The sequence below is a fragment of the Brassica rapa genome, chromosome A05 (assembly GCF_000309985.2).
Source record: "Brassica rapa cultivar Chiifu-401-42 chromosome A05, CAAS_Brap_v3.01, whole genome shotgun sequence".
Taxonomy (NCBI): Eukaryota; Viridiplantae; Streptophyta; class Magnoliopsida; order Brassicales; family Brassicaceae; genus Brassica; species Brassica rapa.
The window spans coordinates 14599685-14611966 of record NC_024799.2 but is presented as its reverse complement, the minus strand read 5'-3'; the positions used below and the strand labels follow the sequence as shown (position 1 = coordinate 14611966).

At 41.4% G+C, this 12282-nt stretch overlaps 1 protein-coding gene across 1 annotated transcript; it reads left to right on the top strand.

The window, feature by feature from the left end:
* Window positions 1–754: 754 nt before the first annotated feature.
* LOC117134359 lies at window positions 755–1964 on the top strand. The gene is made up of 3 exons (XM_033292646.1): window positions 755–812; window positions 907–1699; window positions 1754–1964. Exons 1-3 carry the CDS (start codon window positions 755–757, stop codon window positions 1962–1964), a joined length of 1062 nt encoding a protein of 353 aa, XP_033148537.1.
* Window positions 1965–12282: the final 10318 nt, after the last annotated feature.

Sequence of the window (12282 nt, the reverse complement as noted above, 5' to 3'; positions counted from 1 at the left end):
GGGGACACAGTCTTTCTGAATGGTTATATAATTAAGTGTGTCTAATTACACACATCTTTTCCTTCATGATTAGTTAGCACATAATCCTTCAAATTTGCAGCCATCCCAATCTAATCCACAATGGAAGTAAAAAGAATATATTATCAAAAGACTTTCTACAACTTTGTTACAATATATCCACACAAAGTCACATTGCAACTTGTAAGACAAAAGAATTTAGTAAGTAATGATAAAGAACGGGGACCAGTTGTGAAGCGAATTAGAGAGCAAAAATTTGGGTTTGCAATCCTTAAGCTTTGACCGCAGAAATAAGATTACCGTATTGCATGTGATATAACGGCAATAATCAGTTACCTGGATGTGATCTTTGGCAGTAGAAAGCATCAGCTGCTGGGTAGCTTCTGTGTTGGATAATTCCAATTAACTTAAGGAGGAAGTTAACTCATTAAAGTGAAGTTTGATGGGTTAAGGAAAAAGGAAAACATATCGAGTTTAGGAATGTTTCCATATTATTATTAGGAAAAGATGTAGCTTCGCCCTTTAGGAAAAGATGTAGCTTCTTCCTATATAAAGAGTTCTCATGGAGAGATGTTCCAAAAAGAGAAACACATTGAAAGGTTTAGTTTTGAGAGATTTTCTAAATCTAATAAGAAGAGAAGTTCTTATAATCTTTGTGTTTGTGCAACTCTAATTGGTATCAGAGCTCCAGGTTTCAAAGGTCGTTTACAAGAGGAGTTGTAACTTCGATCAAAACATGGAAGACGATTCTCAAGCACGTGATAAAGGTCTTGAGATGAAGAAGGACATACGATGTCTGATGCTAACATCGACCAACTACACCGCATGGTCGATGCGAATGAAAGCGATGCTTTTGTTTATACGATGTTTGGGATACAATTGATCCAGGGAGTGATGATGCAAAGAAGAACAATATGGCGATTGCTCTGATCTTTCAATCAGTCCCGGAAGCGCTAATACTTCAGATAGGAGAACATGATACATCGAATAAGATTTGGAAAGCTATCAAATCCTGTAACCTAGGTGCTGATCGCGTGAGAGAAGCGAGGTTACAGACTTTGATGTCTGAGTTCGACAAACTGAAGATGGAAGACACAGACACGGTGGATGACTACGTAGGAAAACTTTCAGACTTAGCATCGAGAGCAGCCGTGTTAGGAGAGATAATGGAAGCATCAAAGCTGGTAAAGAAGTTTCCGAAGGGACTTCCAAGAACGAAGTTCATTCACATCGTAGCTTCGTTAGAACAAGTGCTGGATCTAAATTCAACAGGGTTCGAAGACATTGTTGGGAGATTGAAGTCTTTCGAAGAACGCATCAAAGAAGAAACCCAAGATGAAGATCAATCGAAGCTAATATTTGTAAAGAATGATGCACAAGGTCGTGGAAGCCATAGCAACTCGCGAGGAACAGGCAGAGGTAGAGGCTATGGTGGAAGAGGAAGAGGACGAGGAAGGTCTAATGGTTCTGATGGTCATAACAAAGGAGGAGAAGCTTCAGACAAGACCAAGAAGGACTACTCCAAGGTTAAATGCTGGAGATGCGACAAGATGGGGCACTTCGTGTCACATTGTCCTACACGACCAAGAGAAGAAGCTAACCTAACGGAAACACAAGAAGCAGATGCATTATATATGCATGATGTAGTATTCCTCAACGAAGAGAGAGTGTTTCCTAAGAGGTTTGATGAATGCGATGGAAATACTAGTATATGATACCTTGACAATGGTGCAAGTAACCATATGACATGCAAGAGAGAGTTCTTCTCAAACCTAGATGAGAGCATCAAAGGCAAAGTCAAATTCGGTGATGGATCAAACGTCAAGATTGTTGGGAAAGGTTCGATCACGTTCATCGGAAAAACAGGGGAGAGAAGAGCACTCAAAGATATCTACTACATCCCAAGTCTTAAACACAATATCATAAGTCTTGGACAAGCAACCTAGATGGGTTGTGAGGTTAATATGAAAGAAGACTTACTGATGCTGAAAGATCCCCGTGGAAGGCAATTAGTACAAGTCGCAAGGCAACCAAACCGATTGTACAAGACGCCAATGGAGGTTGAATATCCGAAGTGTCTTCAAATACAAGAAACTGATGTTACATGGATGTGGCATGCACGGCTAGAACATGTGAACTTTGGAGTCATGAAGAATATGGTAGACAAGGAGATGGTAGAAGGGATGCCTCAGGTGACACTCAAGAAAGATGTGTGCAGCGCCTGCTTAGTTGGGAAGCAAGCTCATATCGATGTTACAGAAGAAGGAGATGGTGATGAGCATCAAGATCACCAACACCATGAAGAACAAAACAATAATGAAGAAGAAGAAGCTGTAGACGCTGGTGAACAAGAGCAAGTAGCAGAGAACAACGATGCAAACCAAGACCAGCATGTAACATCAAGATATGGCTGTAACATTAGAAAACCAAAGCGGTTCGATGATTACATCCTACCGCTGAAGTTGAAGGTGGCAGACTCTTCCTCACCATCGATGGTGAACCAAAAAGTTACATCGAAGCTGCAGTGATACAAGCTTGGATCGATGCAATGAAGGTAGAGATCGAATCTATCATCAAAAAAAAACCTGGAAGCTCGTCAAGAAGCCGGCAGGTGTGAAACCGATAGGTTTGAAGTGGATCTATAAGATCAAGAGAAATGCAGATGGAACGGTGATCAAATACAAAGCCAGGCTAGTTGCAAAAGGCTACGTGTAACAACAAGGCATAGACTTCGACGAAGTATTTGCACTAGTTGCTCGGATAGAAACCATACGACTACTCTTGGCGTTAGCAGCAACTAATGGATGGGAGATCCATCACTTAGATGTGAACACTGCGTTCCTGAATGGAGACTTAAATGAGGATGTATACGTGACTCAACCAGAAGGCTTTGTGGAGAAAGGAAAGGAGGATCATGTGTACAAACTTAGCAAAGCACTATATGGTTTGCGTCAAGCTCTGAGAGCTTGGAACATCAAACTCGACTGTGTTCTCAAGGAGATGGAGTCCACGAAGTGCACCAAGGAACCTGCGGTATATCAAAAGAAAGAGAAGGGGGAGCTTCTTATCATAGCTATTTACATCGATGACTTGTTTGTAACAGGGACTTCGCTCAATGTTATCAAGCAATTCAAAGATGATATGTCAAGAAGATTTGAGATGTCAGACCTCGAGATGCTTACATACTATCTTGGTATAGAATTAACACAAGGAGCTGATGGCATTCACATCAAGCAAGGAGGATACGCGCAAGGTATACTTGTCAAGACGAAGATGGAATCATGTAACTATACTCACGTTCTGATGCACACAAGTTTGAAAGTATCAAAGGCAGAGGAAGAGCCTGAGATTGATGCAACATCGTATCGAAGCACCATAGGATGCTTAAGAGAGAGTCATGGAGACGCAATGAAGCATCTATACTCACGTTCTGATGCAACATCGTATCGAAGAAATGCGATGCACCTATTAACGGTCTATGGAAGTTCATCGGAGTTCAGAAGATCAACATACATAAGATTCAAGTTGGAATTAAGGGGGAGAATGTTGGATAATTTCAATTAACTTAAGGAGCAAGTTAACTCATTAAAGTGAAATTTGATGGGTTAAGGAAAAAGGAAAACATATCGAGCTTAGGAATGTTTCCATATTATTATTAGGAAAAGATGTACCTTCGCCCTTTAGGAAAACATGTAGCTTCTTCCTATATAAAGAGTTCTCATGGAGAGATGTTCCAAAAAGAGAAACACATTAAAAGGTTTAGTTTTGAGAGAGTTTCTAAATCTAATAAGAAGAGAAGTTCTTATAATCTTTGTGTTTGTGCAACTCTAATATTCTGAACCATGGTCATGACCGTTAGGCTGTCCCAAGAAGGAAAAGTAAGAGACGCGAAGAAGAGCTACATTCTCTTAGCATACTTCTCTACTCCAAATAATAAATTACCCACTAACAAAAAAGGGATACACGATATTTTGATGGTATGGGAATTTCAATGGTTCAACACCTAAATTTGAAACGCTTACATGGGCAATATAACACGTGATGTGATGTTTATTGTTGGTATAGAAAAATGTGTATGCGATTTTGTTGTCTAGTACCATATTATTCAATTTAAACTTTGGTTGGAGCTAAAACAATTCAGTGATACAATATCTTGATGCCTAACTGTACAGATAAAATTGAAAATACATGTAACAATAAACCTGTAACGAATCCTTGTTGAAGAGGATGACCAAATGGATCCACCAAGAGTTGCATCTCGTATACGGTCATTAAAACTGAATAGGGACATAAAGTTCCAGGTAAAAAAAAACAGAATCAGGAAGATGCTGAACAATCATAGAAGAAAGTAATAAGATGGTCAGTTCACGAAATCAATAAATCAAACATGAAAAATCTCTCTTTCAAACGTATTGAGGCAATTAACTTCACACCTTCCAATTCCAGTCCCAGTTAAATTGAACTGTGAAGCATTAACTCCACGTCCATTGTTAGCAACTTTACCAAAGTTCCATCCTTCGCCATATCTGATAAAAGGATGGCAGAAAAACGTTATATGGGCCAAAAATATTTCATAAGAAAGACAAAGGAATATGCAACTAATGTTAGGGAAAACTTGCAAGTCTGGTAGTGAGGCAAGACTTACATATAAATTCTTGAACCATCAACTTCATCTGTTTCCTTTCTCAAGTTACCAATTGCAGATTTTGCTTTTACCTAAGGAACATGGACATTATAACGCACGTTAAAACCCTTAGAGGAGTAGGAGAGAGGCTTACCATTGTATCTTTCATAATATGACCCATGAGATCAAAACGAAAACCATCAACCTAGCAGAATCAGCACATGATCAGCCAGCCAGAGGACAAGAAAACTTAGCGTAACAGTGTGGAATATAATAAACCTTGTCATGATCAGTTGATCAAAGGTCGGAGATACATGAAGAATGATATAGTTATTTTTTGTGGGAAAGAGAAAAAAGTAGCATGACGGAAAAGTATTCAGTATATCTGACATGCATGTACCTTATAATTAACAACCCAGTTTAATATATCATCTCGTATCAGACGATCGACCATATAATGCTCGTTAGCAGTGTTGTTTACGCATGTACTGTTTTCAATAAAACTATCATTGTTCCTTCACAAATCGTAACCTGGAACTATCTAAGCAAATACATTTTGTCATGGACGATATAGAACTCACACTAGACAGTTATCAGACTAAAATCAGAAATATATCAGTGCTCACCTTATCAAGAACAGAGTCTTTGTCGTGTGGCCCATTTGCATGCAAGTGGTTGTAAACAAAGTCTAAGAAGACATTAAGACCGATAAAATTAAGAGCCTGCCAAAATAAATCATGAAATCATTGACACCTTGTATGATTCACTACAAAATTTGGCTTTTAAATGAGCTTATTAGCGTTGCAAATCACTAGGAGCAGTGGAAAAATGCAAACCTGAACCATTTTTCTAAACTCAATTATACGGCATGGACCAGTCGGATCACTAGCGTAGCTTCCTTTTGGGACTCCCCAAAGCACATGATTATACCTTCACAAAACAGGAAGCATGTGATGAAGGTGACTGCTTCATAATGAATTGAGTAACTTGCGTATCACAAACTACCCCCAGTTAAAACCATCATCATTCTTGATTTCTGTAATACGAGCTTGAGCCTCAGCTGAATCAGGTGGTAATCCTTCCAGCACACTGGTGTCTGCAAACAAAAATTCATCTTTATGTGTACAAAAAAATTTCAGATACAGAAAACAGAAACAGGATAGACGACTTTCTTAGTTTGACCTATGTGTCCTTTCAACTATTGAGCTCTAACTTTACTGCAATGAATAAGGTCTCCGCAATTTGAGGGGGGGGAATTGCATCTCAAGCCTGACTCGCGAGCAATCTATTAAGTAAGCGCTTAAGACATCAGTGACATCCCTACCTATATACTTCCAGTTCTCCTACATCACCAAATTGATATGTGGGAAGAAGATGTAGATGGGTAAGACCTGCATCCGCTAAATTTTGAAGATGTTTCACACCTGCAGAATCCTGTCATAGATCTAATGAGATATGATACAGAACACGATGGTACCGAAGACGAATATATCTAAAGGAACTATATATGTTAAGGGCAAGCATCAGAAGGGAATACATCTGCGTGTATCCTTACAAGTGTATTTTACGGGATGATACTTACATGTAATTATATAACTATATGTATCAATGCTTTGATCTTGCTGTTTACTACTCAGTTAGATTCCTTAGTAAACTATATGATAAAGTTAGTAAGTGGTCATCCATTTGGTTTATATAAGTATGAACTTAATGTACCTTATTATGTACTCCTTATAAGTTCGATATAGATCTCTTGGATTCAGGGATTCTGGGATCCCATCCCAGTCTCTCCCGATACCGTAGAGACCACGACCGAGTTTTCTGGTGATGGCGAGGAAGTGGACCGTCCCGCGGATGTATTTGGAACTTCCTTGTCTGGGAACCTTTATTTCGATCCGTGAGAGATGAAGTGAGCGTTGTCGGGAAGAGGATTTCCCTTTATCTTGTAGTTGTGGCCGAGTGTGGCATTTAAACTTTTATCCTCATGATGTTGTAAATATTATATATCAACAGAGAAGCCATCCACGTGTTAACAAGAATCTAATCGAGAAAATTCTACTATTAAGTATGCTCTTAATAGTGTTGCTTTTCTTTTAACGCTGGTTCAATCTTTTTTGGTAAAAAGGAGGGGAGTCAACAATATTCTTTCCTTTTTGAAGCCAGAGAAAAGGAAATCAGATATTTACAAATTTTCAGAAGAATCCTTTATGAAAGAAACGGTCGGCCTGGAAAAAGGAAAGGTGCCAAGGGAAGCAGTGTCTCCACCTTTCTCTTCAAATCGACGGATCCTAGTCTCACAGGCCCCAGAATCCCCCTAGCGAGAACTTCTCCAGCCTGTACGCAGCTTAACATCAGAGTTCCGGTCCCACCATCTCCAGAAGATAAGAGAAACTACTACTAGACTCCGGTCAAACACGAAGGAACCGATCTTCACCTGGGTTCAGAATGAGTTCCGGCTTGAGTGGAACCCAGGATAGCAAGATCAATGGAACGGGGTCCTGCCTAAGGGGAGCCTGCTGAGAATGAGCAACCCCGTTTGACTTGAGTGCACATGTCATTCCCCGACTTTGATGACGAAATCGAGAAATAAGGGGCAAACTGTTGGGGAAAAATATCCCGGTATCATTTCCTCCAGCCTCCAGGCAGGACCCAGACCCTCAGGTCCCCGATAAGGGAACACTCCAGGTCTCCGCTAGAAGGAACCCCGAGTTCGGTCCCTGGAACCGAGCTCCCTTCCAAGAAATGGAAAACTTCCGATAGGAGAACCTTCCATATTTCCGAATATGGAAGAGCTTTACCTAATGGAACCGACTCCTAGACGACTATATAAGAGCTACTAAAACTATAAAGCAAGGGATCGACTTCTCCAAGGCTTAGAGACTAGAATTAGATGGCTAGAATTAGGGTTCTTACCCAATACCTTGTAACCTCCCTTTTTCTTGCTTGTTCTATCTTATAAAAGTCTCTTCAAGCCTATCTCTTTATTATCCTCTCTAAATCCTCCCCATATATTTAAGTATAGTATGGAACGATGGTACTAGTAACTTAATTATATAACATGTCCGTGTTATGATTTTGGGTGCTCAGTGATTAGGTCACAGAAAGCAATTTCTTAGTATATTAGTGGAGTTATTTGGGAATAAGATAACTTCTTTGTCGTTCCAACCAAACCAGGATGAATCACTCTGTAAGAAGCTTGATTTGGGTAAATAAAGTGGTGGAGAATCACCAGGAAGTTGAACAAACCTCATTGAAGTTGGGAAGAAGAAGTTATCTCACTTTCAAATCAGGTGATTCCAGTTTTCCAGTTTGAGAATAAGACAACTTCTTCGTCGTTCTAATCAAATTAACCTGAATCACTTTGTAAGCAGTTTGATTTGGATACATTAAGTGGTGGTTTTAGGATCCAAATGGTAACATGCTTAAGAACTGCGGTGCAGTTCTAATAATAACAAAAACATATATATGTATATAAATGTTTTTGTTATTATTAGTTGCGGTGCAATGCGATTTAGCCTGTTGTCATGAACCCTGAATCTTTTAAATTATGGGTCTTATTTATAAATGAAAATATGACCACAACAGGCTAAATCGCATCACACCATATGTTACCATTTGGATCCTAGAAAATGTAGATTGAGTCATGATAACCTTTGGTTTAGGGTTTAGTAACATATGTTATAGTATTGTTGGTATTTTTAAGATTGAATCTAAAGAGAGAGTGAAAGAGATGTGATTTGTGTGCATAATTAATTAGATATAAAGAGTAAAAATCGAATATCCCAACGTGCATATGAAATATTTCTATGTATTAGTATTAGTTCATGGACCCAATTATTAACCTAATGAGTTATATTTATAACTATTCTATATCAATCATGACCGTTGATTTTGGAAACGTAAATTATGTGGCTTTGCATTCTTTCCAAGTTGAAGAAAAACAAACGTTTTTATACTTTCTTTGTTAATATATGATTTAATCTGAATCGATATTATCATATGATTTAGGGGAAAATATTAACTAATGGACCACGCGAAGCTACAAGTTGACGAAATTGGCTCATTTTACTGTATGCTATTTTTTAATTAAAATAGTTAATAAGTTTCTCACTTTACATAGGTTGCGGCCTCTGTTTGGAATCGCGCTAGGCGCTATCCGTACTGTAACGGCCCGGTTCCTGGCCCATAAAAATTTCCCAAAGAATATGGGCTTCTCTACGGCCCATTTAGCAAAACCCTAGGGCTTCCCCTTCCCTTTACTATAAAAAGAGATGCAGTCTCCCTTTTTGCCTCATCACAAATCTGAAGCGAAGCTCTGCAGAGAATTCCCGGAGGTCGAAAACCCTAGCCGTCGAGCTCTCTCTCCTTCTCTCCTGCGCCGTCTCTCTCTCTCATCTCTCTCTCCCGCGCGTCGCTCTCTCTCTCTCTCTCTCCTCGCCGTCGCACGCTCTCTCTCTCTCTCTCCCTCTCGCCGGCGCCGTGAAGTGGTGGTGCTGACCAGATCTCAACCTTCTCAATCCACGTTTCCAGATCCAGATCTAAGACTAAGGTGGAGTGTTTCGAACCCAACCTTCTTTCATGGTTCTGTATACTCCTATATGTTGGAGTTAGGTTTGATTAGACCCTGATTGGGAGTTAGGATGATAGGACCTGGTATTGCTAGGATGATAGATGAATGGATCATGATGCATAAGAACCCTCATACTGATAAATGGGACTTGATGAACTGATCTATGTTGTGGTGATGTTGATTGGTTGATGAGTGATGCTTGTATGTTTGAATGTTTAGTCCCATGTGTGGTTTGTGATTAAAGTTAGGATGCTAGAGAGAAATGAGTGCTAGGATGATAGATGAGTAATGATTGATAATGATATTGAAGTAGAACTTGAATGCGATGTGTATTGTGTGTGACACCGATAACGGGTGGCGTCTAGTGATTGAGTCCAAGTACAAGTATGAATGAAAAGGGAAAGTAATTGGGAATGGGAGGGATTAAGTGAAGACGATAAGGAAGTGAAAGGATAAGTAAAAGTATGAAAGAACGATGTTAAGGTTAAGCATGGGTGGGAAAGCATATAGTGAGTCTAAGGTTTGTAGGTGGGGTAAGTAGTCCACGCTAGGTATCCATAGGAGATGTGGCGAATCCACATGAATATGGAAGCACCCATAGGAGATGTGGCGAATCCACATGAATATGGGGTAGAAGCCTAGTGGGGGGCTACCCACTGAGGAAAAGAGGAAAAGAGGAAAAGAGGAAAAGATGAAAAGATGAAAAGATGTGCATTGTAGGGTCTTTAGCTCATGGTCGGGTAACGGGAAGTTAAAGGTGTCTTAGGATCGAGTCGGTCTGGTAAGATGAGTCGGTTAAGTCTAGGGTTCGACGTGTGTGGCAATGAGCGAGATCATTGTATTGATTGATCGCTAGGTTGTTAGAAATGAATGAAAGTGAATGTGGAAATTACCGATGACGATAGGAAATGATAAAAATGCATTAACTGTTTGTAGTGGCTAGTCAGTCCTAGTTCCCGCATAGAGTAGTATAGAGAGTCATGCGGGCAGGCTGGTCTAGAACCACTTCACTGAGTAACTTGTTGCTCACTCCTCCATTTCCATTTTCCCTGTGCGCAGGACTGTAAGTAGAAGTATATGGACGTGGGTGTGACGTTTTTCAAAGAAGGTTATGCGCTCGTCTCTCGGGACCAGTAACGGGACACGTAGGGTTGTCTAAATGAGTAGACACGTGTCCATAACGCCCCTTCGATAACTCCGGTCGGACGCCGGGGGATCGGGCTGTTACAATTGGTATCAGAGCGGGTTAAGATCCCTTAGTTCTGCCTAAGGGATCGGCATTTCCGATGTTTAAAAAAAAAAAAAAAAAAAAAATTTTTTATATTTCGTTTTCGGAAAAAAAAAAAAAAAAAAAAAAAAAAAAAAATTGCGATATTACTAAGTATTTTCGGATTGTGAAAAATTAATTGAAAATCCCACTATATCCATACTTCTATTATGGTTCTGATTGAAATTTTATTGCAGGATGTTTTCGCTTGACCATTACGAGTGGAGGATGCCGCGTATGCACTACGGACGGAGGAACACCAGGGAGTATGCCCAAAGGCGTCACTATGACAGGGAGGGTAACTTGGTGCTACCCATGTTTCCGGATCCGGAAGAACAGTACAGGGAGTTCCCATTCAGGTACCCGCACGAGCAGACTGTGAGGCATAAGGTGTTGACGCCTCATTTCCAGAGGATGGCTATGGAGACACGCCTACTGCAGGGCAATGCGAGGTTCCAGCTTGCAACCGAAGAGGGACCCCCGAGGAAGCGTGGCCGTCCCTGCAAGACGCCAAGTGCAGCAGGGGGACCCCCAAGGGCGTTCACCGGGAAGTGCCAGTGTGGAGTGCTGAGCAAGAATGCTCAGGAGGACCGATCAGTCGCTGGATACACGGAGGACTTCATCAACCAAGCCAAGCTGTGCAAACCGAAGAATGCAGAGACGTGGTGCATATGGTATAAGAACGGGCTACGCCAGGAGCTCCAGGCGCAGTTGAGGGGTGTTTTGGAGCCCTTGGAGTTCGCGTTAGTGAGGCGGATGGCAGGCTTCGCCATGGAGGCAGAAGAGAAGATTGCAGCCGATGTGGCCGCTCTCTCGAGCATGGAAGGAGGAAACCCGGGTGGGGACGTCGATGGCCATGAGGTGCCGGTAGGGACACCCGCTAAGGGAAAGCGGGGGCGTCCGCGAAAACCACCTACAGTAACATGTGATTGTGACGTACTGGTCCAGATGGTTCAGAAGCCACGCAAGGTGAGAGATTACCTGGAGGAGTTCTTGGATACGGCCAAGATGTGTCAACCGAAGCCAGCTGAGGAGTGGTGTCATCTGTTTAGGGCCGGGCTACGTGGGGATATTCGTGAAGAACTCGTGGGAGTCCTGGAGCCTCTGGAATTTGCACTGGTGAGAAGGATGGCTAACCAAGCACTGCACGCGGAGGAGTGGTTGGCGGGAAAGGAGGCGGAGGCCGAGGAGGACCGCGTCGCAGAGGGCGATGAAGACCTGGGATCCGAGTCCCGCTGCCCCTCGCCATGTCAATGTGGCTAGACGAGATCCTAGAGACGATTCGTAGGAGTAGGACACGTGTTTCGCTATTGGTTTTATTTCATTTATTGGTTATTGGAGTTGGTGTTCCTTCCCTTATTTACGGCATTCTGTATTGTGCAGAGGTGCTGGGTTTTCTTTTACAAACTATTGTAGTCCTACTCCTTTTATTATTTATGACATTCCTTCGTTGGTTTTAAAGATTCCAGTAGAGTTATCGTGTCATGTATGCCTCCCTTGATTGTTGTGTGAATGTGTGAATCCATTTTGGTAACGAACGATTGGTCTGAAAGATGTGGGCTTTGGAATTCGGGGACGAATTCCGATTAACGGGGGAGGATTGTAACGGCCCGGTTCCTGGCCCATAAAAATTTCCCAAAGAATATGGGCTTCTCTACGGCCCATTTAGCAAAACCCTAGGGCTTCCCCTTCCCTTTACTATAAAAAGAGATGCAGTCTCCCTTTTTGCCTCATCACAAATCTGAAGCGAAGCTCTGCAGAGAATTCCCGGAGGTCGAAAACCCTAGCCGTCGAGCTCTCTCT

Excerpts from the sequence above, each read along its gene's own strand:
- LOC117134359 (XM_033292646.1), top strand. The coding sequence starts at position 755 with ATGGAAGACGATTCTCAAGCACGTGATAAAGGTCTTGAGATGAAGAAG. Across the intron at positions 813-906 it reads GATGAAGAAGGACATACGAT|GGAGTGATGATGCAAAGAAG; the intron begins GTCTGATGCTAA and ends CAATTGATCCAG. Across the intron at positions 1,700-1,753 it reads GAGAGAGTGTTTCCTAAGAG|TAACCATATGACATGCAAGA; the intron begins GTTTGATGAATG and ends CAATGGTGCAAG.